This window comes from Artemia franciscana, chromosome 9, assembly GCF_032884065.1.
Source record: "Artemia franciscana chromosome 9, ASM3288406v1, whole genome shotgun sequence".
Classification (NCBI taxonomy): Eukaryota; Metazoa; Arthropoda; class Branchiopoda; order Anostraca; family Artemiidae; genus Artemia; species Artemia franciscana.
This window is the reverse complement of record NC_088871.1, coordinates 43,208,604-43,234,345: the sequence shown is the minus strand read 5'-3', so window position 1 is coordinate 43,234,345 and position 25,742 is coordinate 43,208,604. Positions and strand designations below refer to the sequence as shown.

Here is a 25,742-nt window from a genome sequence, read left to right as displayed (position 1 = left end):
GCTGATTAAATCATTATGGTGGCACGAGGAGACACAACTTGATTGCGCCGGCCATCTGTATCCAAATATAAGTTCCAGCTGTTATTCTAATTAAATTGCATATTACCATCAGATTTCATATGCCACTAATGGCTCATTTTTCAGTCGGTGTCGTCTTTTTATTTAAATCTTGGTGAATTGCGTTAATTTTTATTACGCTACGTGATATAATTTTTATTTTCCTGAGGCAAGAGGAAATTAGAAACATACCGAAACACAAAAGTAGGCTACTTCTCGGAGACAATGATCTAAAATTGTGCTTTTTGATATGTAAGCCCTTCCCTTAGAGGAAAAAATATCCAACTTTTGCATAATATTTAGTTCTAACACAAGTATTTCAGTTTAATTTAGAATTTTAAATCTCGGCAAGTTGCGTTAATTTTTATCACGGTACTTGATATTATATATATTTCTACCTAGAAGCATAAGGAAATTAGAAACATACCAAAACTCAATAGGATTTCTCCAAGATAAAAAGGTTATCATGTCCTAAAAATACACCTTTTTGTTATGTAAGCCCTTCCCCCTCCCCTGGAAAAAATGCCCGATGTTAATATATTTAATACTTAGAACTAATATTTCCTTTTAATTTGCCATTTTAAGTCTTGAAAAAATACGGTAATTTTATTACGCTACGTGATATGACATAATTTTTGCACCATGACGCACGATGAAATTAGAAACATACCGGAACACAACATGATTTTGCCAAGATAAATAGGAGATAATCATGTAAAAATATCCTTTTTGAGATGTAAGCCATTGTCCATCCCCTTAAAAAAAATACCCGACGTGTGCGTAACATTTAATACCAGCACAAATATTACCGTTTAATTCAGCCTTTTAATTCTTGGCGATTTTTTTTCTCCCTTTATTTATAAATCAAATACATTTAACTAATATGCAAGTACCCACCCAGACAAAGATACAAAAAGCAAATGTGACGGGGTGGGTACATAAAACTCATTTTCTAACTAATAATTCACTACAAACGAAATAACAACAAAAAACAATAACTAATAACAACCAATCTCATAATAATAAACAGAAAAGAGAGAAAAAAGAAAAATAAATAAAAGAACTATGAACCTTGGCCTAGCAAGTACTTTTTCAATTTATTTTTAAGTAACCCCAGGTGCTCAGGCGCCCAAACGCTCTCTGAAACAGAGTTCCACACATTAGACCCAGAAAATCTAGTAGGAAAGCCGGCCCTGGTTCCACTTCTGTTCGGGACGACGAATTCACTAGCGTGACACGTTTCATAATGATGCAAAGATCTATTTTCACTAAAGTAATCGCTAAATTGCATTAATTTTTACTACGTTGTGTGATATGAAATAGTCTTCTACCCCGTACACGAGAAAACTGCATGATTCTATCGACCTCTTCAAGAAAAGTTGCAAATAATTGTCTAATAATGTGCCTTTTGAGATATAATCCCTGCCATGGAAAATTTCTTATCCCTGCCCGACTCATGCATATTATATATAACTTACTTTTCTTACTTATTCTTACTAGTACTTTTTATGTACTTATTCTTATATATCTTATTTTAGTTCTTATTCTTGAGAAAACAATAGAATTTCCTTAATATAATGACCCTAAAACATATCTATATGACGACTACTCCCTCTCCCTTCCCTGAAAAAATATCCCTGCCCGACTCATGCATATTATATATAACTTACTTTTCTTACTTATTCTTACTAGTACTAGTACTTACAGGGGAAAATATCCCTGCCCGACTCATGTATATTATATATAACTTACTTTTCTTACTTATTCCTACTAGTACTTTTTATGTACTTATTCTTATATATCTGATTTTAGTTCTTATTCTTGAGAAAACAATAGAATTCCCTTAATATAATGACCTAAAATATATCTATATGACGACTTCTCCCCCTCCCTTCCCTGAAAAAATAGCCGATGTGTGCATAATACTTATACTTATAATGACTATTCCCGTCTATATAAGTATAAAATCGTGCAGGACCGTTACATGAGATGAGACGGGGGAGGGCTCAAGACTAGTGATTTGGTTATTACTTTTTTCGACTTGGTGTAAAATTGTGAGGAATTAGTGATATGTCGTTAGTTTAAAGTATAATTTATTCTTATGTGATTATAGCACATAAACAACGATCATATCCATGCAAATAAGAAGAGTTTTGTTTGCCGGTGGCGTGACTGCACGCGAGAAGAAAAACCGTTCAAAGCGCAATATATGCTTGTTGTCCATATGAGGAGGCATACTGGAGAGAAGCCTCATCGTTGTACGGTAAGCCTCCTTTGTTTCCTTTTTTTCTACCCCTCTTAAAAAAAAACTATTTTGCTTTTGATGCAGGTTTCTCAAAAAAGTCATGCTTTTAATATTCAATATTCCATTTTTTTGCGGGTTTGGGAGGAAGGGTTAGACCCTGGCAATATACATGACATCAAATACTAAGAGATCCTATGTTTTTATAGTCACTTGCTTCTTTTTCTTTTTGTTTACAGAAATTGCTTGTGTATTCAATTTTTCATATGTGACTTTGATGTAATTTCCACTTTAAAATTCTTTAGGAGGTATCCCTAAAGATACGGTAAGCAATTGCCTTCCGGACGCACATTCTCTGATATTTTAAAGGAAGTCGTTGAGCTTGGTGAATGAAACTTTACAAATTGCTCAAATATTAGCTCTTCAATTCCTGAAAGTTTCATTCACGTGTGTCAACCACTTTCTTAAAACTTTAAAAAAAAATCTGAAAACTGAAAGGTTTACCGTAAAAGATTTGCAAAAATTTGATTTTCTTTTTCAGAAAAGAACTTGAAGCGAAAATCGAGACATATTCCAGTTCTGAGGGTAGGATTATTGCTTTTGGAAATCTTAGAACTTTTTGTGCCTTTCTCTTTTGATCGTTTAATTTTTTGATTTCCCTACTTTTTACGCAAAATTCGTTTTTTTCCTTAACGAAAAAAATCATTGAACAGCTGAATTCAAAGGACTTGAGTTGTTAGTTTGGGGATCTGCCATTTTTTCGGTGAAAAGGCTTTTGTTTGCCTTTTCTTGGATACAGTCGAAAATTTTCTCTTCACTTTAAACAGTTTTAAGGACGTTCGATACCAAAAATATCATTTGCGAGTTTCAGCGTCGGCTGACAGTCTCAAAGACAAAGGGCCTATTTGCAAACTTTCTCAGCACCATGGAGCTTCCTAAGCAATTTCGGTAAAAATTGATTGGGGATCTTAAATTGACCGACACTTCAAAAAGCTACCGAGTGGCCAGTTTAAAACAAAGAAAACCTATAATCGCTTACTTATTGCGAATCAAAACGCCGTTTAATCAATTTACATACAGCGTAAATAATGGGCATTCTGTGTCTGCAAAGAATTCAGTTAAGCCAGTTAGCACAACAGGAAACTTCCAAAGCTGTCAAATTATTCAATTAGACTTCTTCTGGGCTGATTTTTTATCATTTCCAAGTGGGTACACTAGAATATTTTACCAGAAATTTATCACCTATATTCTCACCAGAATTTTGTCACTGGGTCCTGGAAAAGGGATAACGGATTTTTGCTTTTGAACAACTTGAAACTTATACCCAAATACCCAATACCCAAAGATTATTTGTTACAAGACGTGGAAGCTCGTTTTTCCCAATGCTGATAAAAACTTTTAGTGACACTGGCACTGAGGGCGGCTGAATAGAAGCTGCATGAAATATTTGCATTTTTTCTTTGTTCCCTGTAGGCGAATCATCTCCCTTTTCTCGCTGTCTTATTTTTTCCTCATTTTACCAAGTTTGCCCAATGCTGTCTCTGAACTTATTTGTGTGCTGTGTAATATTTCACTGAGAACAATTAAGTGCCCTAAGCCGTAACGCAGACTTTTCTGTATTTCACTGTATTAGACGTGTAGTCAATTCTTGATTGTTTTAAATAAAAAAACACAAGTTTTTTTTTACCGGAAAGTAAGGAGCGACATTAAAACTTAAAACGAACAGAAATTACTTCGTATATGAAAGAGGCTGCTCCCTCCTCAACGTCCTGCTCTTTACGCTAAAGTTTGACTCTGTCTCTCAATTCTTCTTTTTAAAACAGTAAAAAACTATAGCGTAAAGAGCGGGGCGTTGATGAGGAAGCAGCCTCTTTCATATACGAAGTAATTTCTGTTCGTTTTAAGTTTTAATGCCGCTCCTTACTTTCAGTTAAAAAAACTTGTTTTTTTATTTAATTTCTGAACGTTTTTGAATCAATGCATGTTTTGATTTTGGCTCTCCGCAGAGGAATAATTTAAACGAAATTTGCATTTTTTTTTTTTTTTTTTGGCTAAATGGCTTTCTCATAATTTTGATCGAATGATTTTGAGAAAAAAGGAGTGGGGGAGGAAGCCTAGTTGCCCTCCGATTTTTTGGTTAATTAAAAGGGCAACTAGAACTTTTAATTTTTTACGAATATTTTTATTAGTAAAAGATTTACGTAACTTATAAATTAGCTTACGTAAGGAACCTTTGTATTCTCATATTTTCATTACATATATGAGGGGGTTCGCCCCCTTGTCAGATCCTCGCTCTTTACACTAAAGCTTAAATTTTGTCCCAATTCATTAAGAATGACCCCAGAATCACAAAAGCCATAGAATAAATAGTTGAAATTACTAAAAATACTTTAGCGTAAAGAGCGAGATATTTGGAGGAGGTGAGCCCCTCAAATGGGTAATAATTTCTGTTTGTTTTAAGTTTTAATGCTGTTCCTTACTTCCAGCTGAAAGAATTTTTTCATATTTATTTGTTCATTGTTTTTTTTTAAATAATGCTAGTAAATCTTGCGCTCCCTTCATGGAGAATTTCTTCCCCCATGATAAATTATCGATGGAAAGTTCCCCCAGCATATCCCCCTCTTCCCAACCCCTCCCCCAACCAAAAAAATCCTACTGAAAACGCCTGTACACTTCCCAATAACCATTACTATATGTAAGCATTGGTCAAAGTTTGTAACTTGTTGCCCCTCCCATGGGAACTGTGAGGGAGTAAGTCGTCCCCAAAGACATAGTTATAAGGTTTTCGACTACGCTGAATAAAATGGCTATCTCAGAATTTTGATCCGTTGACTTTGGTAAAATAATTAGCGTGGGAGGGGGCCTAGGTGCCCTCCAATTTTTTGGTCACTTAAAAAGGGCACTAGAACTTTTTATTTCCGTTAGAATGAGCCCTCTTGCAACATTCTAGGACAACTGGGTCGATATGATCACCCCTGGAAAAAAAAAACAAACAAAAAAACAAACAAATAAACACGCATCCGTGATCTGCCTTCTGGCAAAAAATACAAAATTCCACATTTTTGTAGATAGGAGCTTGAAACTTTTACAGTAGGGTTCTCTGATACGCTGAATCTGATGGTGTGATTTTCCTTAAGATTCTATGACTTCTAGGGGGCGTTTCCCCCTATTTTCTAAAATAACGCAAATTTTCTCAGGCTCGTAACTTTTGATGGGTAAGACTAAACTTGATGCGATTCTTTTCATGTAGGTATTGGTATCAAAATTTCATTTTTTAGAGTTTTGTTTACTATTGAGCCGGGTCGCTCCTTACTACAGTTCGTTACCACGAACTGTTTGATTAGATGTGTTTTAGCTCTGTATTAGCCATTTCTGCTTCCGATTTTGGGGGAGTTTGTTTCTTTCTGACCTATGAACTGAGGCAGAGGAATGGTATCCTGATGGCGTCCTGAACTTCGATGCTTTTCTAAACTTCGAAAAAGAATTCGTGCTTTTCAAAGGGTGGTCGTATTGAATCTGAGGTGACGATACGATATCAAGAAAAGGCTCAAATTGTTTGCAGTGAGAAGACAAGTGACTATGAGAAATTATTCAATTAGACTTCTTCTGAGCTTATTTGTAATGTTTTTCAAGTGGGTATAATAGAATATTTTTAGGGGCCGCCCTTTTCTGAACTTTAAAAACAAAATTCTGCTCCGTTCGACACGAAACTACGCTTTCTAATGATGCACGTTTCATTGAATCTGAATATATCTGACAGAAAACAGTCAAAGTTAAAGGGTATTTCCAAGATTTCCAGGAAAGTAGGTATCGAAAGTAGGATCGAAGTTTTTCTGTCGTTTATTTGGATATCTTATCGAAGCTAAACAAGTTATGGCAAGACCGCCTAATCGATCTCCGAATAGTTTGACCACTCACACTAAGAAAGCTTGTAATGGGCGAGATAGGGTGATTCTTCATGGTATAGAAGAGCCTTAACATTGTTTTGTAAAACAAAAGTTTGATGAGTAAAACTGGATAGCTTCCGTTCAGTTATAACTCTGTAAGATAAGATGAATAAGACAAATTTCTCATCGAAGTACGATTCCCTGTCGACAATCTTTCGAAAAAGCAATAAACTCGTTTAACAACCTTACCTAAAAGGTCAAATACATACATGATTTCAATCCTTTTTTTTAATAACATACAAATATACAATCAATAAAAAGAAAATAAACCGGTGATGTTTTATAATTTAGTTTGTTTTCTTAGCCGAAATATCCACTTCAGTTGCGTTCACTGTTTTCTCAAATTTTCTCGTTTTCTTCTCTTGTTTTGTATGGGGGAAAGGCAGTGTAGTTGCCTTCAGTTTTGCCATGATTTTCTTTTGCGCCAATCATTCTTTTTTTTAATTTGACACTAACTGTGTAACTCTATATGGAGGTCTTTCTCATGAAAAATTGAACTCCTGTTTTTTTTTTCTTCCTAATTTTGAAAGCTATGTTTGGCTGTGCAAGTTTCCACTTAACCAATTTTTGGAACGATGAAAAATTTATGGAGGGGGGGGAACTTAGCACATTCCTCCCCCTGGATAAGCCTTGAACTTCACTTGAAAGGGCTTCAGTTTTTTCTTGTCTATCCTTTTTATTTACATTCAACTAGTGGTTAAAGTTTCACTAGTTTTGATCCATTTGTGTCTCTGTTGTATTTTCGTGGATGTAGTAAAAAAATGTCACCTTTTGCCAAACAAATATAAAATTCTTTAGCAAAGATGTTTCTTGTATCCGGTTGAGGTATTTTAAGGTTAAACCTGCTCAAGCTATTTGATCCCATTTTTTTTTTTAGTATTTTACTGATTTTTAACTCACTTTTCTTGTGAATGACAGTGGTCAAATATTGCTCTGAAGCATGGGCGCTCCGAAAAGCAGACGAAAATTTACTAAATGTTTTCCAGAGAAATTGTCAACGGATTGTTCTGGGTACCCGGCTGACTGACCGTATTTCAAACAGTAGCTTGTACGAAAAATGTGGTTCAATCCCAGTTTCTAGGGCTATAATGAAATAAAGGTTGAGATGACTAGGCCAAATTCTGCGGATGAAGGATGACAGATTGCCGAAGATTGTCCTTTTCGGCCAACCGTCTGGGGCTACACGGAAAGCAGGTCGTCCTTGTCTGGGTTGGGAGGATACCATAAATATTCTAATATTCTAAGATATCTATGGAATTCAGTTCTTCGATTATTGATCTATCACTTTTTTGGTATTCAACCAATGGTTAAAGCTTCATTTGTTTTAATCCATTTACTTCCTGTTACATTTTCCGAAGGTTCGTTCTCTCAAGAAAGGGTCGCAGGTGAGAGGTCGCTCATTCCAAGTGTGGCGGAACTGTGCCATGTGTTTTGGGGAGTGTTCTAATCGTGGTGGAACAATGCGGCACACTTGGCGTTCCGAGATGTAAACCAGGTGGCAGAAATTCAGCACCCTTAGGTGTCTTCATGGCTGTAGTCGAAAAGTTTCACCTTTTTTCATACAAATATAACATTTCTCATCAAAGCAAAGTTTTTTTTTTATCCGGTTAAAGCATTTTAAGATTAAACCTGCTCAAACCGGTTTGATCCCATATGTTATTATATATTTTTTTAATGATTTTTCACCGACTTTTCTTCAAAATTTCTGTCCCGCTTCTACCAAAAACTAAATAGCTATGTATGGGGTCTTTTTCATTAAAAATTGAAATCCCGACAGTTCCTAGTATTTCTGCTTAACTATTTCAAATAGTCAGATTCTATTTTCACTGTCCTTGCTACTTAATAACTTCAACTTAGAGGCCGAATCAAGACAGAATTTGAGTTCTTTGCTGTTGGATCTATTATTTTTTGGTGTTCAACCAATGGTTAGAACCTCATTTGTTTTTAATCCATTTCCTGCTTGTTGCATTTTCACGGCCGAAGTCGAAAAATTTCACCCTTTTTATACAAATATTTCATTCTTTGGCAAAAAAAAAGTTTTTGTATCCGGTTGAGGCATTTTAAGGTTATATTCAAATGTCAAGTTTTACTAGAAAAAATGAACAGATACCAAGACTGATTGTTTCATCTATCGTGAGAACGAACCTTTGTTTTTAGTTTGCACTTGAATGAATATTTGACAGGGGAACGGTCAATTTAGTCAGTGTTAAATGGAAATGAGATTATTATAATTGCTTTGCTAGACAACTCTTTTTCATGAAGTCGATTGTTTGAGATTAAGCGATAGAAGTGGCCACCTGTTGCGAATTGGCTATTCAAAGCTGTTAAACAATTGACTAAAGGAAGCCATCTTGATTCGCCATTCCAAATTGGCTTTAAAGGATTCTTTTGAAAATGATGAAAAAGCATTAAATACTGTTGGCCTTGGTTTTTACAAGCAAAAGGGTTTACCAAGTTTGGAATGGCTAATTGTAGTATTAGCCTCAGGTTCGTAGGCATGAATTTATTTCGGAGGTGGGACGAGTTTCAAAATAAGCAAGTCATATGGCAACAATAAGAAATAAAAGAGAAACCTTTATAAATCTCTTGGGTATTGTGAGGCCAGTCCCAAGCAACCTTCTTGCATGCGTACCTAATTAGTATATATAAAGTTAAATTTGTATGATCTTGTCAATATGGAGGAATTTTACGACATTTTTCTTTAGCTGATTCCCCGATCTCCCCAGAGGCGGTTTTAGGGGAGGGATAGAAGGGGCTCTTGCCTAGGTGCAGAAATTTTTCGGCAGCAAAATTTCAATTAAATAATTTAACGGTTACAATCATTTTTGGAATTTATTAATAAAGTAGAGGGTGTAGTCAGTAAATGAAACCTCTATCAACACCGCTGCCCCGTACAATTAAATAAGAAGAAAGGAGAAGAGCTCATTTTTAGTTTGCCAGTTTTGGTGTCTTGACAAATTTGGTCACTAAATTACATTTTTCGCGCAGTTATCTACATAGTGCACGAGAATTTAGGGTGATACTTGTAAGGCGAACTAGCCTTTTGCCTTAGAAATTGTTCCACCAAAAAGAAACCTTATGGGGCCCAACATTTTTTATATTTGTATTGAACCATTTGTAGTTAATCGGCTTTTTTTTTTTTTTTTTTTTTCTTTTGAAAAAAAAGTCTTTTTTTTGAAACGTCTTTTTTTTGTAGTTAAACAATATGTCGCAAATCAGCTTTGCATACTCAATTATGTCCACGAATTTGTGTACACAGATGTAGGAGTATTTTCAACAAAATATTTTTCTAAATTTTTGAGATCGCACGGTTAGATTTTGGGATATACTTGTGATTTTGGAGAGGTTCCAAAATATCTCTCATCACTTATAAATAAGACTACACTTGCAATTTTTCACCAAAAATGTAAGAATTTCATCAGGACCAAAAAAAATTAATTTATGAAAAATGTTGAGAAGTATAACGAGAGTGTTTCAATTGTTTACATCTGTATATATTTACAGTTCGAAGGATGTGCCAAGGCCTATTCCCGGCTGGAAAACCTAAAAACTCATCTACGGTCACATACGGGTGAGAAACCCTATATGTGTGAATACCCAGGATGTAGTAAGGCATTCAGTAATGCCTCTGACAGGGCGAAGCATCAGAACCGCACTCACTCAAACGAGGTAAGTTACATCTCTCATCTCACAAGTGTTTCCCGTGGTAATGCTATGTTGCCATATATCATATGCATGTTGCTCTTTAAAAGTATTCGCTTTTTACCTCTAAAATTGCAAATACATATTAATCCAAGGCATCCAGGGGGAGAGGGGTTTGAACCCCCCTCCAAAATGTTTGTCCGACTCGTAGAAACGTAACAAAAATGAATATAAACATTTTTTATGCGTTTTTTGTAGTTATTTTTGGTAAAAAAAAACCTGAAAGAATCTCTGTTGTCCCCCCCCCCGAAAAAATCCTGGATACGGCCCTGTATGAATCATCAGGCTATCACTAATCATTAAGCACTTCGGAATTTGAAGAAGAAAGAGATACTTCTGGTTGTTTTTTTTCGTAATGTGATGTTTTTCGTAAAATTTTGATTTAAATTCTATTAATAGCTTCAATGCGTTGTATCTTGTCTTATTTGATTCTTATGATAAATATAAGTTTCTCTTTTTTTTCTGAGTGTTTTATTTCTTCTTCCCGATTACGGGAACAGTCGAAAATTGAAACTTTTATTATCAAAGTCGTTCCCTTGTAATTTTTTTTTTGTAAAATACCACGTCTTACCACCACAATCACCTTGTTTTGCTGTTACTTTAGTTTTGTTTCAACCTTTTTCTTACGAAAAAAATGTTTTACAATTTATGTTTTATATAATTGTTAAGTGCCAGTTGCAACTAACACATCACGCCAGGTTATACAGTGGGTTGCTGAAGCCCATATTTCTCCATAGTAGTTTTGCAATCATTGTCCAGTTGTTTCCGATCATCACAAGTGGGTACACCCAGTTTTGTCTGACGGCCATGGGGTCGAGTTAAAGCTTTCGGGGAATTTTGGGGGGAAGGGAGGAAAAGTTTTGGTTTTGCGAGAGAGAAAAAGACGCTTTTCAACGCTACTTATAAAAGAGTATAACCTCAGTGACCCCAACTCACAATAATTTTTTTTTTGGGGGGGGGGGAACATTTTTTTTCAAAATATAGGGTTAATATTTTTTTTGTGAAAATGCCAAAAAGGTACTTTTGAAATCTGGGTGAATCTCCTGGCACTCCTCTTTTGGCTCGGCTATGTATGCTATTCTTTCACTTTTTTATGCTTATCGTAAAACAAACTAAAACTAGTAAAACATTATTGAAAAAAGAACGTTAAGTACTAATAACATACTATATATATAATAAAAGTATAAAATATATAAGTCTACCGGACTTTAAGCTTGCTTTACATGCCTGTTTCACAGATATAAATACTTCGGAAAAACGAGAAAAGGAAATCGACTCGTTTTAATATTCAACCATCCTATTAAAGGGGTTTTTATTACTGATTTTAGCTTTAGATTTGTAAAAAATGTTATTGTTTCACCATAATAAAGAAAGCTTAAGGTTTTTACTTAGAAGCGGTTCGCTCTAAAAAAAAAAAAAAAAAAAAAAAAAAAAAAAAAAAAAAAAAAAAAAAATGGAAAGCGGATGATAACTGTTCAAACATTGCTATTAAATTGAGCTCCAATTGCCGGAAACGAGGTATTGTGCAAACCAAGGTGAAATGCTAAGGTTTAAAAGGTAGAAAAAGGTGGACAAGCTTGCCATATACCAGTATGCCTTTACTCAATATACACCAACCCCCTTCTTCATTTATGTTTCAAATAGATTTATAGTGGCGTAAATTGAGGGATGAAGAAGGGGGTCGACTTAATTAGCCATACATTTAGCCAAACAAAAGTTTATCTGGATTTGTAGCTTCACTAAGCAAAATTAAAAAAAAAAACAACTTCCCGGCTTCTCCTAAATTTTAGTGAACTAGCTTTGTTTGCTGGGGCGTGTTTTGAACCCCCCCCCCCCAAAAAAAAGAAATTATATGGAAACAATGTTCTTTTCCTTATGACTTTAAACATGGTATGATAACAACTCGATAAACCTTATGATAAGTTACACTAACCCAAAACCTGTCAGATATGCGAATCCACTAAGCATGAGAATCTAGGGATGGTCTGAAGAAAAGGGATTTAATCATTATCAGAGACAAAATTTAAAACAGGAAACTTACAAGTTGTAATATGGTAGCAATTTTTCAATGGTATGTTCGTGTTCAAATATTGGACCCTCATAATATTAAAAATAATACCAAGAAATCCCTTTATGTCAGGTGTGGTTGTTAGTTACTCTCCAGATCAAATCTTCTTCCCTCGTCCTTTTGGATGGTTTTAGGTAAATATATGTAAATATGTTTAAAATATATGTTTAAAATGTTGATAAATATATGTTTGAAATATAGGTAACTAGCTGTTGGGGTGGCGCTTCACGCCACCCCAACACCTAGTTGGTGGGGGAGCTTCGCGCCCCTATACCTCATTATTCTAATGATTGCCCTTGAGCTCCCGGTCGTCATTTATATTCCCAGGATCCCGGTCGTCATTTGTGTCCCAATGTCCCAGTCTGTAATTTCTCTGAGCGTCCCGGTCGTCATTTATATTCCCTGTGTCCCGGTCGTAATTTGTGTCCTGGTCTGTAATTTCGTCAGTCGACAAACATGACGTCAGTCGACAAACAACTTCATGACGACATACAGCTCAATCCTTATAATGACGTCAGTCGACAAACATGACGTCAGTCGACAGACACACAAACAAACAACTTATTTATATATATATATATATATAGATTGTATTTTCTCCTCATATTCTTGTTTGAATATATAGTTTATTTATTTGCTAATTTCTGAAATTCTAATTTCTAAGATTCTAAGATTTCTAATCTTAGACTAATTAGTTTAAGTCTAATTAGTCTTAAGACTAATTTCTAAGATTTCAGTAATTGTATAACTCTGTGCGAGATTGTTTATCTAGATTTTTTATATACTGTTTTTAATTGCCTCTTGTTTTTTACGGAGAAATGTATTTTAGCCGCATACAATGGCGTCGTTTGGGGGGGAGGAGGAAGGGGGGCAGTTGTCCCCCAATAATTTACAGAGAAAAAATCATTTGTTTAGCCCGTGCCCCTTGACTCTATGGATGTAGACCTCTCTTGCCCCCCAATAAAGTGCTGGAGCTACGCCCCTGGCCGCACAGACTCCCTAGAGCGTAATGGCTAGCCATTTTTAGAAATTTTGCTCCTCGTTTTATCTAATAAATTATTTTCTTTCTCTAAAATGATTGAACTGAATACCTATAAATCAGGAAGTCAGTAATTATAGGAATTAAGAAAGGATTTAGATTAGACTTCAGTGCGATTTCTCATTTGAAGAAAAGCCCCTGTAGTCTAACTAATGGTAAAATGGTCTATTTGCCTAACCGTTATCACAGTATGTTTTACGGACAAATTTGAATATAGAAAAATGCAGGAATGTCAAGTCATCGGCTCTTCTTTGCAAATAAGTTATCAAATAATTTTGACCGCATTATAAGTAATTAGTATGCGGTTACAGATGACTTAAGGGTAGTAACTACCAAACCGCAAACAAGTTTGTAACTCATGCTGAGCTGAAAGTAATAAATTGAAGTTAGAAATTAATTACTCTATTTTCTTTTGATCTCGTAGACGGGAATGATTATCCTCAGGGCAACAAATTTATTTAGCTCGATGTTTAGTCTAGGATTCGTCTCTGAAAATTTGATTCTTTGTTTCAAAAAAACCATTGCTCTTTTCTAACTAACTTTTTAGAGTGTCAACTTCAGTTCAAATCCGGTTCCGATGGGAAAGCATAGATGACACTTAGGCAGAGGAATTTAAATTTTATCAGACAAGGCCGTATCCAGGGGGTACCATGCTTGAATCCCTCTCCCCCCAACTGTGTCCGATTTGTAAAAGTAACAAAAATGCGTATGAAACATTTGTTATCAATCAAGGCCTATATATATATATTAAGGTTTACTTAGGTTTTGCTATCGAATTTACTCTGTTTTTCTCATCTATTTTATAGAGTCTATTCTTTAGACGAAAAATTTATTGAACATTTTTGTAGCTCTTTATTTTTAACTTTTATTTTTGATTTCGAAACATTAAGATGGAACAGTTGGATATGAATAGCATAAAAAATTGTCATTATGTTTCCTTTATTTTCATTGTAACGAAATAAATAAATTTTCATACTTTTTCGAAAACTGTGTTCATTATTTCAAAGAGCTGTGTACAGCTCCTAAGCGGCAAGTTGACCATATATGACCTATAACAAAACTGCTTTCGTTATAATATCCTTTCTTTCAAGAATTTATAATTAAAAGTAATGAAAATAATGAATATGCAAATTAAAATAAACTGCTAAAAAAGTATATAGTAAAGGGTTGCCTATAGTAGTCTGGAATCCATCGTCATTAAAAAAGTATTAAAATAATAGTCGCCTTCTAAAGTGCTTATCATTTACTTCTAGAAACCTTATGTTTGTAAAGCCCCCGGCTGCACAAAGAGGTATACAGACCCTAGCTCTCTTCGCAAGCATGTGAAGACCGTCCACGGGGCTGATTTTTATGCGAACAAAAAGCATAAAGGCTGTGATAATAACGGACCTGGTCCTAGTCCTGGAAGTTTTGGAGGTTCAGGTGGCTCGCCAAGAAGTGAAGATGGTGCGTTAAAATCTACTCCAAGTCCTAGCATCAAGTCTGAGGTAAGGAACATTATCCTATTGTTTCAAAGTAATTTATTCTGGTTTTTCCTCCTATACCAATGGGCACAGGAATGTTCGCTTAATTTTCATTGGGTGCTCCCTTTTCAGGGAGGGGGGGGGGGCAAGCTAGAAAATCAAACAAACAATATAAATATAAGTTAATTATGTGAAACTGCAGGACTAATCAGATAAATCTTAATATTTGGGGGGAAATGAACGCTGAATTTGGTTTTGGCAGAGGGCCAACGAAACTTGGACCCACCCAATGTGGTTTTTGTCCCTTTGTTCTTGTAATTAGTTAGACTTTTGACCTTCCGAGTGAAGGGTGCGTTCTCCTGGATCCACCTCAGGGGATTGGGCTGAATCTGAAGCCCATGTTTACGTACCTGGCTCAGTGCGTAAATTAAGAAAAAAATGAACACCTTTTGCAAAATTAAACAGAAAAACAGAATTTTCTTGTGTAGTCCCTTGCGTCAAGAGTACAACTTTAAAGTAGGTTTGGTATTCATGCTCCCTTCTATTAATTTTTTCTTAGTTTCAGTTAATGTCTGTAAAAACCACTTTGTTAGTTCGCGCCCACAATATAAGTATATTACCTTTACTATGTGCGTCTTTAACAAAAACGGTACTTGTATGATAAACACCCTACCGCTCAAGTTGTTCATTCATTGACGCGTTTTAGAGCCGTTTTTTTGTTGTTGGTTTCTTTCCGCTTAGCGTCAAACAAAGCAAACAGAAGTGACAGAATAGATAGAAAATGTATAATTTGGGCTATATATTTGTATAGTTTTTGGGGGAGGGGGACGTAAAGTATTTGGACAGTTTGAAGTAAGAAAACAATTCTTACTACATACTATGCAGAGTAATTGTACCTAGCACATTAGGCATGCAGACCCACTATACTTTACTCCCACCCCCTCTACTGTGCAAATGTATAGCCCAAATTTGTTTCTAAAGTATTTTACCTTACTTCGGTATATTTCATTAGGAGTGAGCGTCAGAATTAGGCATGTAGACCCGCTATACTTTACCCCAACCCCTCTACTGTGCAAATATATAACCCAAATTTGTTTCTAAAGTGTTTTACGTTACTTTGGTATATTTCATTAGGAGTGAGCGTCAGAGAAACATATTAGAAGAACATTAGGTAGGGCGTATATCATAAAGATACCACAAGGACAAACAAATAATTTATTGTCCAGACTCAAGTTTTTTCCTTAGTAAGAAATGGTAGCAATTTTAACCAAACATGTGGGCAACACATGGATCGATCATCTTAATTGCATATTTTGACGTAAACAGGTCAATTTTAATTTGTTTTCAACTTCAGACTATTTATTATAATCCCGGAAGCAATATACATCTATTCATGCTATAAAACAAAGGGATTGATAAAAACTAAAATTGGCAAAATAGCATATCATAAACCGCAATATATTATACGAATGTCAAAAATGCTAAAAAAAGTTGAATACTTCTTATGGTTGAAACAAACAAGAAATTGTTTGCGAATACAGGGAAATCACCAAAAATCCAACTGGCGGTACTTTTTGACTTGTAAATGGCGTTTTAATCGTTTATGTCATTTAAATTATTTTTGCCAACTCAATTTTAGACAGATCTTTACGACAGGGTCTCAGATGAGATCTCTAAGTGCCAAGTTCTGATTCATGCCGGAAACGTTTTTTTTTTGCTAATCGAAAATGCCGATAATATCATAAAGCTAAAAATACATGTATATCCTGAGCAATTGAGCCATTACAAAGAGTTCATTCATTGCATTTGTTTATTTTTGTATGAGTCTATGCAGTCTCGAGACGAAAAGAGAAGACATCCTAGAGAGTTTACAATGGAAAAAGCCTGCGTGATTATGATATTTGTAATTTTACATTAATTCAGTTAACCTAATTCTATTTTTGTGCAATTAATTATTTTTTATGTAATTTTTCACTAAAAAGTTTCTGTAGTGATTCAGAAAGCATTACATTACCAGGTATGAATTTTTCGGGAAAAAAAATCTGAAAAATGATCGGAGGTGATATTGCAGTAGAGTAACAAAACCATAGGCTATCTATTTGTGGGACTTTGGTTTAATAATAAATTAACTGCAGCATTTCAAAACGCAATAGGTTATGGGATAAAAACTTATTTTATCCCGGGGAGGGATAAAATCCCAAGGGAGAAGCATAAAGCTGAAAAATAAAAGGTGGGGGAGGACACTGAAGGGACAACAACAACATACTTATTTGTGGTAGATTTTATTTCTGAAAACAGTGCAGTAATGACGACGTAAGGGACAACACTATACCTAAGTGAAACTGAAAATTTTCGCAATAAATTAAAAACCGCTATATGTTACAAAAGATTTATGATTTTTGCAGAGGAGCAGATTAACACAATGAAAATAGGAGGGGTTGACATTAAGGAGGAGAGGAAGAACGCCATGCTTATTTGTGGCAATTGCTGTTCGTTTTGAATGTGATGTGTGATTTGAGTGACTTCCCGCATTTTTCAAAATGTATCTTCGTTATTTGGTTTTGGTGGAACAAAGAGATTACACGCTAAAGTCGTCTACAGAATAAAAGTCTAGAATTTTGCAGCGCTATTTAAAAATAGATTTTACCCTTTGGGCCTTTCCGAAGCTTCTTTCTGTTACTGTAAACTGTCTACGGTACTTCAGAATACATCATGTTACTACACACACATTTTTAAAGAGTAGCGCGAAATTCTGAGGTGTGCCAACTTTTTGAAATCACGTACACCAAGTGACACGTGCTAAACGTGGTCAGAGTGCACCAAGTGCTGTGGGGACTGTTTCAAAGTTACAAATATTTCATTTACGGTGAAGAACTAAAAGCTCTTAGCAAATAAATGACTGCTTGTTTTTGTTCCTGAGCTTGTAAATAACTAGTTGACCTGTGCAATCAGTGATCTCAATAATTAGTTCAACCTCCTGTTTTTTTTAATTTTATATTTATAAAAAAATATATTTCTTTATAAAAAAAAATATTTAAAAAGCGCATCAGAAATCTGCATTGATATTACGCATTGCATTGAATTAGAAATCTATTCATTGATGTTACGTTTTTGCAAGTTAGCTAGACATTTCAAGGGGGGTATCTTTATTCCCTCTCTAAACAGAATCTCGTGAACGTGCCTCTGACCAGACAGAACACAATGTCCCAATTCATTCGGAGAATATAATTTTGTAAAATTGTAAAAATTTCTGGATGAGACAAATCCAGTTTAATTTGTTTCTTAGAATACCTGAATAGTCAAGAACCATCAAGGGCTTGACTCAAGGGCTTGTCCGTCCGTGGCCGAGTGGTTAACGCGCCGAACTCACGAGCGAAGGGTCGCTGGTTCGAATCTCGGTGGTGCCGACCGTTTGGTTTAGGACGAGGGTTAGTGGCGTTTCCCCGTAAGACAAGCCAAAAGTCCACCCAGCTTCAAATGGGTACCTAGAGAAATCTAGGGAAAAGCACGGGAAAGCGTCGGATGGCTTGCCCCCAACCACGCATTGCACCCCGGCCGAGGGCAGAGAATCAGGAGATCGGCACCTGCGCTACGCGAACCCTAATCGGTTTGCATGCGAAAGTTTGCTTTTTTTTTTTGCTTTATCAAGGGCTTGCCCCTCCTCTATGTAATTACCACTCAATCCCTTGAATATCAGGTCAATGTCGTCCAATAAAAACACAATTGCAACTAATTAGCTTTCCGGTCCTGCTTGATTGCTTAATTACTTGACAATTACTACGTTAATAAAAAGACATTAATTATTGCAATAACTTTATAGAGACATCGTTTCGTAAGAGGTTTTTGTGCCTGTTTTCTTGTTTCTTAAGTTACATCTAATTTTTTTTCTCGAGTCATACTTTTTTTTTAGCTCAGACAATCCTTTTATAGCTTGTTTATTATAGTACTTGAATAGTACTATAGTACTTGGAATAAGCACCCAAACCTGGCCCTTCCTGTAACCCACGCTATTACAAGTAGAGTTGCCAGAACTTTTCAAGACCAGAGCGTCAAAATGAGAGAAAAGACGACATTTTTATTGTACCTTCGAAAACTAGTGGAGCTATAAATTTTCGTCCTCATATGCAATATCACATATGCAATTTGTCGCGTGGAGGGAGTTGAACACCTTTTCCGAAGGATTCGACAATTTAAAATTGTTTTGAATTAAAAAAAAACAATTCAAAATAGGGATGAAACCTTATAATTGACAATGAAACAAAATAAAACTTTTATAATTGGATATGTCGGACACATATAAGTGTCCATCATCAGCAGTAAAACTCTAAACTGGATATTTCGGACAAAACAAATTATATTTGTTTCACTGTCAATTAAAAGGTTTCATCCCTATTTTGAACTGTTATATTTTCGTCATGGAAAGGCAGTGTGGTCTTCGAAGTTATATTTGTTTTGAATTTAAAAACCATGTAGATGATGCAGTGGATTTAAACCATCTGATATTTTTATCAGAACGTGAACTTTATTATATGGAGCTGGAAGTAATAAAATTGATGTCGAATTAAGTAATCATTCAGAAAACCCCAAAGTTTTCTGCTGTCGAAATGGGACAATATCCTTAACAATAAAATATGAATAAAAGGCAAACCTAGCTTTCCCAAGAAATGAGCAAAAATTCAACTTACGCGGGTTCGATTCGGAAAAAATGCAGTGTTCCCTGCATTCTTTTTAGAAAGTGGCCGTTTTTGTGTTGTCCGAATGTCACCAAAGGTAACAAAAATAAAGTGCCAAAAAATCGTAAGTGTCCCTTTGGCAACACTGCTTACAAGTAGGATTTAACTACTGCGCAATCATCGTAGAAAAAAGTTGCAACAAGCTATCTCTCCGGTTCCACTTGATTGCTTAATTACTTTGCAATTACTATGTTAATAAGAAGGCTCTATCCATTGTGAAAGCTGACGTCAAATAAGTATGAAATAATTAAAGCTAGTGTATTTGTAATTTTTCAGCAAGTGTCTAGACAATCACCGAGGATTGAGCAATTTAATCATTCAAGAACAAAAACTCCGACTATTGAGCTGCATTACTCCGATTTCAAAGCGCAAGAACTTGTATCCAGCCAAAGTTTCAATTCTTTTGTGAAAAACTACCGACTTTGGAATGGTCATTTTTTATATGATTCATACCGCCAAAGAGAAACGCGTAGATTTGAATCACACGCCTCATTTCTGGTAAACCCTTGCCGCTTACCCATGCAAGCGAATAACGAGTAATCTGTACAGAAAGATATTAATCCTGAAACCGCATACAATTAAATGCTCAAACAATAGAGAACATTGAAGTAGTTCACTGGTTCGTTTGTTTTTATGACCAAAATTATGGCAAGTTCGACAGGAAATTACTTTTAAGGGCTTTCAAAAATTATGCACGCTAGTGCCATGTGTGGTGAAAGTGGCCACGTGAGGAGGCGGGGTGGAAGTGTGCCTACACTTCGCGTGAAGGGTGCCACGTGTCGTGGAACAAGTGGCGTTCTAAGATATGTATCGCCTCAATTTCAGTCACGTGCGCAAGGAATTGGGCTTGGCCTTCAACCTAAATCTCGGGATTGGTGACTCCCTCTGATTGTTTTTTATTTTTCTTTTAATTTATCCTTTTCTGCTCGAATTTGTTCCCCTCCCCGTTAAAAAAATTCCTTCGCATGTGGATACTTAACATGTAATATTTCTACAGTGGCTGATAATGTTTTATATATATATATATATATATATATATATATATATATATATATATATATATATATATATATATATATATATATATATATATATATATATATATATATTATATATATATTATAATTTGGTTTAAGCATGGATTGGATACGTAATCTGCAGCAAATCATTTACTATTCTTAGTTTGTACAGTTAGTCAGTAGCATATCGATAGTAATATTATGGTAATAAAATAGTTACTTTAGCTTTTTATTTTTACGATCGCCGCTTCTTCCCTCAATATAAACTCCCCTTATTTACTATAAAAAATATAGCTATTCCACCAATAGGTATTAAAGATAGAAAAGACCTGACACGTTTTCTAAACAGTCTAATGATTATAATTTTGACATTCCAAACCTGAAAATACAACCTGTCCCAAATTCTAGGACCCAAATTCACCTGGACATTATGGCAGTCCAGCGACAGACGCCAGCATGACGCCTGGCCGAGGTCATCGTGACGGAGGAGGTAGCCACGAAGAACCAATTAGTGACAATATTGTTTCAACTACAACTGCCATTGGAGGTACTACAGAAGAGGTTTGGGAGGCTGAGGAGTCCAGTGATATTGAGGTATGTGTAGATTGTGTCACAATTGTATAGAGTATATGTATAGATTATGTGAGTGTGTTTATAGATTGTGACAAAAGTTTGAATTCTCTTCGTCTTTGAAAAAATACTCGTTGCCATAATTGAGTTTATTTTTGAATTCTACGAAACCATGAATTTTTTTTTCCAGAATATAAAAAAACCTTGTCGATCAAATAATTAAAAATTTAGACTAGGCACCCTTTAATGACTTATAACAAATCATTCATGGGATGATCCTTTTTTGGAAAGGATTACAGCTAGCCAATTAGGTGACTTCAAAGTATATAATCTATTATGAAAGTTCAAGGCATGTATGTAGTAGTTTTTTGTCATAAGTGTGGAGGAAGCAAAAAATAGAAAAAACAGATTTTATTGAATAGAAACAAATAAGTGCCCTTTAATTCAAGTAAATTTAGCATATATTTGGGGAACTGGTCGTAAGGTCCCTCTGTGTACATCCCTGTTCCCATGGATCAACTCAACGCAAGAACCTGTATAGTTGGACCCCGGCACTCGGCAAAAATGTAATCACACACCCTAAGCTAAGAAGTTTATTCATTCCATTGGAATTTTGCCTGAATAAAATCAGGTATTTCAGTTGAAATAAGTAATTCTGGCGTGAATTCGATTCCTTCTTTTTGTTCTTAAGGTTCATAATATGAAGATCTGAAATTAAGGACGTACACAGGAGGAAAATCTTGGGGTCTTCTCCTTCGAGTCTCTAAAGTTTCCCGAATTTCTTGGAACTCCTTATTGATATTATCAATGAAATGTCTTTTTATTACTCCTCCCAAGTTTCCCGAATTTCTTGGAACTTCTTGTTTATGTTATCAATGAAATGTCTTTTTATTACTCCTCCAAAGTTTCCCGAATTTTTTGGAACTTCTTATTGATGTTATCAATGAAATGTCTTTTTATTTCTCCTCCCCCCCCCCTTTAAAAAATCATACATACGTGCGCCGTAAATGCTCTCAGTAAGCCTTGAAAATCACTTGACGGGTTAAAAAAAATATAAATTAAGTGCTTGTCTTCTGACAATAAAACTATGTGGATTCTAGTTTTCTGTCTGCCAACATGTACTTAAATTTCACGGTGACACTTTTAATTTGTTTACCTCTGCAGAAAACGGATATTATCTCATGATGTTCTCAAACAAATTTTAAGGATGGCGAAACGCGAAAACAAACATGACATTACGTTGTTAAATACCTTTAGTTTTGATTTATTTTTCTAAATATGAAATAGCTGACTGGTGAAGTGCTGCTGGCGCGTTGTCATTTTTTGTAACTGGTTTCTAGTATTATAAACAAAAGCATCTAAGAAGCAGTGAATTTTGCAATGCCTATATCAGCCATGCTCCTCAAATAGCTGACTATTGAGGTGCTACTGATCTTTTGTGCATGGTTGCCAACTTTTTGGTTTATGAATGTGTCCTCTGAGATATCCAAAAATGTATCAGTTTTAGCTAAAATGTTTCCATTCTGAAATTTCAAAAACTAGGTGCTATTTTTTTAGCAGCTGTATTACTGACCAAAGATGCTTTGTAAACCTCTTTCAAAGCGACCAGTTAACATGAAATGTAATAAAAACGAAAAAATGTAATAAAACCTTTAGACAGAATGACTGTGTGAAAGTGCGAAAATCGTCTAAACTGTAAATCCGTTATTTTGGAGAAAATCCTTTATTTCGTTTTATATCATAAATTTACAAAGTGTGTCTTTTTTTCTTTTATGTCCCAAGTAAAACGCATCACTTATTTGTCCTTTTACATCATTGTGTCCCGGCACATGGGAATATGTCCTTTTACAAAAATGTGTCCAGTTGGCAACTCTGCTTTTGTGGCACTTTCCGTAACAGGTTTGCAGAAACGTGAATAAAAGTATTCGTCGATTAAGGAATTATTCTTTGTAATCGGTTTGCAATAGTTCGGACGGAATCATCTAAGAATAAATCAATTATGCGATGCCTAAATGAAATTGGCTCCAGGAAAACGTGACTGTTGATGTGCTGCTGGTCCGTTGTCACTTTTTGCAACAAGTTTGCAATAATGTGACCGAAAACATCTAAGAACTAGTGAATTATGCAATGACTTAATCAGCTCAGCTGTTGAAAAAGGCTGACGGGGGAAGTGCTACTGGTCTGTTGTGTTACTTTACACAACAGGTTTGCAACAATGTGAGCGAAAGTATCGAAGGGCTAAGGAATTATTCCTAGGCTGGCTCGGGTGAGGAAAAGGCTGATTGGTGAGGTACTGTTGTTGTGTTATGTCACTTTTTGTGACCGACTTTTAGTAATATGAACGAAAGCGTCTAAGAATTAATTAATTATACTATGTCTAGCTTAGGTCAGCTGTGGGAAAAACCTGATTGGTAAGTAGCTGCTGGTCTGTTGCGTTACTTTCTGTAGTGGGTTTTTATCAACGTGGGTAAAAATATCCACAGATAAAATAATTAGTCCTAGGCCAGCTCTGGTGTGGAAAAAGCTGACTGGTAAGGTGCGGTTGGTCTGGTTTGTCTCTTTTTATAAGCCATTGCCAATAATATGAACGAAATTACATAGAATTAACTATAAGTATACTATGCCTTGACCAGTTTGGCTGTGGAAAAAACGGACTAGTGGGGTGCTGCTCCTCTGTTGTGTTAATTTTTTAAAAAATAACAAAGTTGTGTGAAGATAGTAGTGAACTAGGGAACTGGAGAGAAAATTATAAAATCCATGAGATACCGGTGTATATGCCTACCAAATATACATACCCTGCATCATGGACGTACGCAGGGGGGGGGGGTCAGGACCTGGCCCTCCTTTTGAAACCCGTCTGAAATTTTTTTTGAATTTCTTTGAACTTCTTTTTTAAAATTATGAAATGATATTTTTATAATGTTTTTATTTTTCTATTACCCTGTCCTTTCTAAAAAAAAAACTTTCCTGGCTTAAGTTCCTATTCGAAATTTTTCTATCGCCGAACGTTTTATTCAGCTGGTTTGTTAATACCATTTCATAGTGTAGGTAAGTACATTTCAGAAGTATAGAAATAAGTTTCTTTGAAATCGTAACGTGAACCTTAGCACCCTTAGATACAGTACCGTCGGTACGAATGTGATAGGGATAAGGAGGTGCTAATTAAAGGTCAACGAAATCATTCGACTCTAATTCTAGTTGAGAATTTCAAGTCAATATCTAAAGTTAAGATATACCCTTCACCAAACAGAAAGAAAGTAATATAATGCTGATATTCATATCAGGTCTTATCTATATTTAGTCTTGAATAAATCTGTATACTGGCTAAAGATCCTGTAGGAAAACACGTATAAAAATCTAGCGTAGGCCTTCTTTTTGTGGGGGCCAGAGGAGACAAATATCACTTTCTTCTTCATGGTACAAAATTTCAATTCCCCTTACTCACCCCACTCAAAAGGTATTTCTGAAACCCACTCGTGAAACGATATCAAATATCGCCGAAGTAAAAAATTTGTCTGTTTTTAATGAGACCCAATTCTATGGAATCTACAATGAAAAAGCCTCGTTTGCCTATCGGGACAAAATGTAAGGAAAACGGAAGGATTATTGGAAAGTAAAGGAAAGCGAAAGTAAAGGGAACCCGAAACTATAGGTTAGGCTGTTATCTCTTTGGGTCCCAAGGTCTGGGAACGCCTCAGATATTGATTGGCTGGTAGCTACCGACATTACTAATTGTATAAAGTAAAATCATGTATTATCAGGGGCGTAATTTTGTCAAAATCCTGGGGGGAGTAGGGACAAAATTGGAGCCAATTGTCCCAAATCAAGTGATAATGACAGTAAAAACTTAAAAAATAAGTCATTTGGTACCATAAAGGTACTATTTAGTACTTTATAAAAGTCCTATAAATGTGTTTTATAACACTATATAAAGGTAAATTATAGTACTATAAAGGTAAATATCAACTAAAAACTGATCTGTCTCTGTTGATGCTGGAATTATGCAGGTTTTTCTTAGTTTTGACAAGATTTCGGAAGAAACTAAGTTTCAGTGGAGGGGGCGCGAACCGAGATCTGGTAGGGGCAGTTGCCACGCCACTGCCCCATAGAACACCCCTGTATAGTATTGACTATCTCGTGTGAGATTATAAATTGTTAAGCTAGTCAATCGACTCTTAATTCTTGTAGTGCATGTGTCATTGGACTCGCTGACAATTTGTCATAGATAATGATGAATTAGCTGCTGAACATGTAGGATTACAGCAATTTTCCTTTGCTTTTTCTCACCCTGTAGAATCGATTCTTGTTTTATCATCTTTTAAATCTTATCCCTGTATAAATTAAGTCTGATATGACTTATGTCACTTATCCTTTTAGTTATTTCTTGAGAGCAGGAGTGAATCCCTAATTACGGAAAGATGATGCTCACATGTCTGATTTGTTTGACATTTTGTTTCTGATGTTTTGATTTAGGATTTTAGGAGTTCAGGATAGGCAGTGGTTTCAATTGGGGGAGGGGGGCACTTGCTCCTAAATTCCCCACCCTAGATTTGGAAAAATACATTTTTGGGAATAATTTTTTGTAAAATAATTTTATTTGGTGTGTTCATTTAAACAATATAAATAAGTGCTAAACTTGCCCCCCCTAGTTTTTGTAAAATATATTTTGCTAATCCCCAAATTTTCGTGACTTTACGCTACTAGATTTAGGTTTTAGGCTCTATATTTTTCCTGTATAAAAAAGGAAAAAAAAGTAGTTGGTAAAACATAAACCCCGACATCTGTTTAAAAATTATGGAGCTTAGTAATAAAGTATCCCATGGTACCTACTAATATCTCTCTGTCCACAGTACCCTTATTCGTTTGGTGTAACCTTTTTTTCTTCCTTGTTTGCATTTTTTA

The 25,742-nt window shown here is 35.3% G+C and overlaps 1 protein-coding gene across 3 annotated transcripts in view; it reads left to right on the top strand.

Moving 5' to 3' along the window:
* Nucleotides 1-25,742, top strand: part of LOC136031448 (transcriptional activator cubitus interruptus-like) — a 158,541-nt gene that overhangs the window by 109,852 nt on the left and 22,947 nt on the right. For all 3 annotated transcript variants that reach the window (XM_065711043.1, XM_065711044.1, XM_065711045.1), the window contains exons 8-11: nucleotides 2,171-2,320; nucleotides 9,751-9,915; nucleotides 14,309-14,542; nucleotides 20,679-20,864. In XM_065711043.1, coding sequence (XP_065567115.1) covers nucleotides 2,171-2,320; nucleotides 9,751-9,915; nucleotides 14,309-14,542; nucleotides 20,679-20,864 — 735 coding nt within the window. The remainder of the gene's footprint in view (nucleotides 1-2,170; nucleotides 2,321-9,750; nucleotides 9,916-14,308; nucleotides 14,543-20,678; nucleotides 20,865-25,742) is intronic.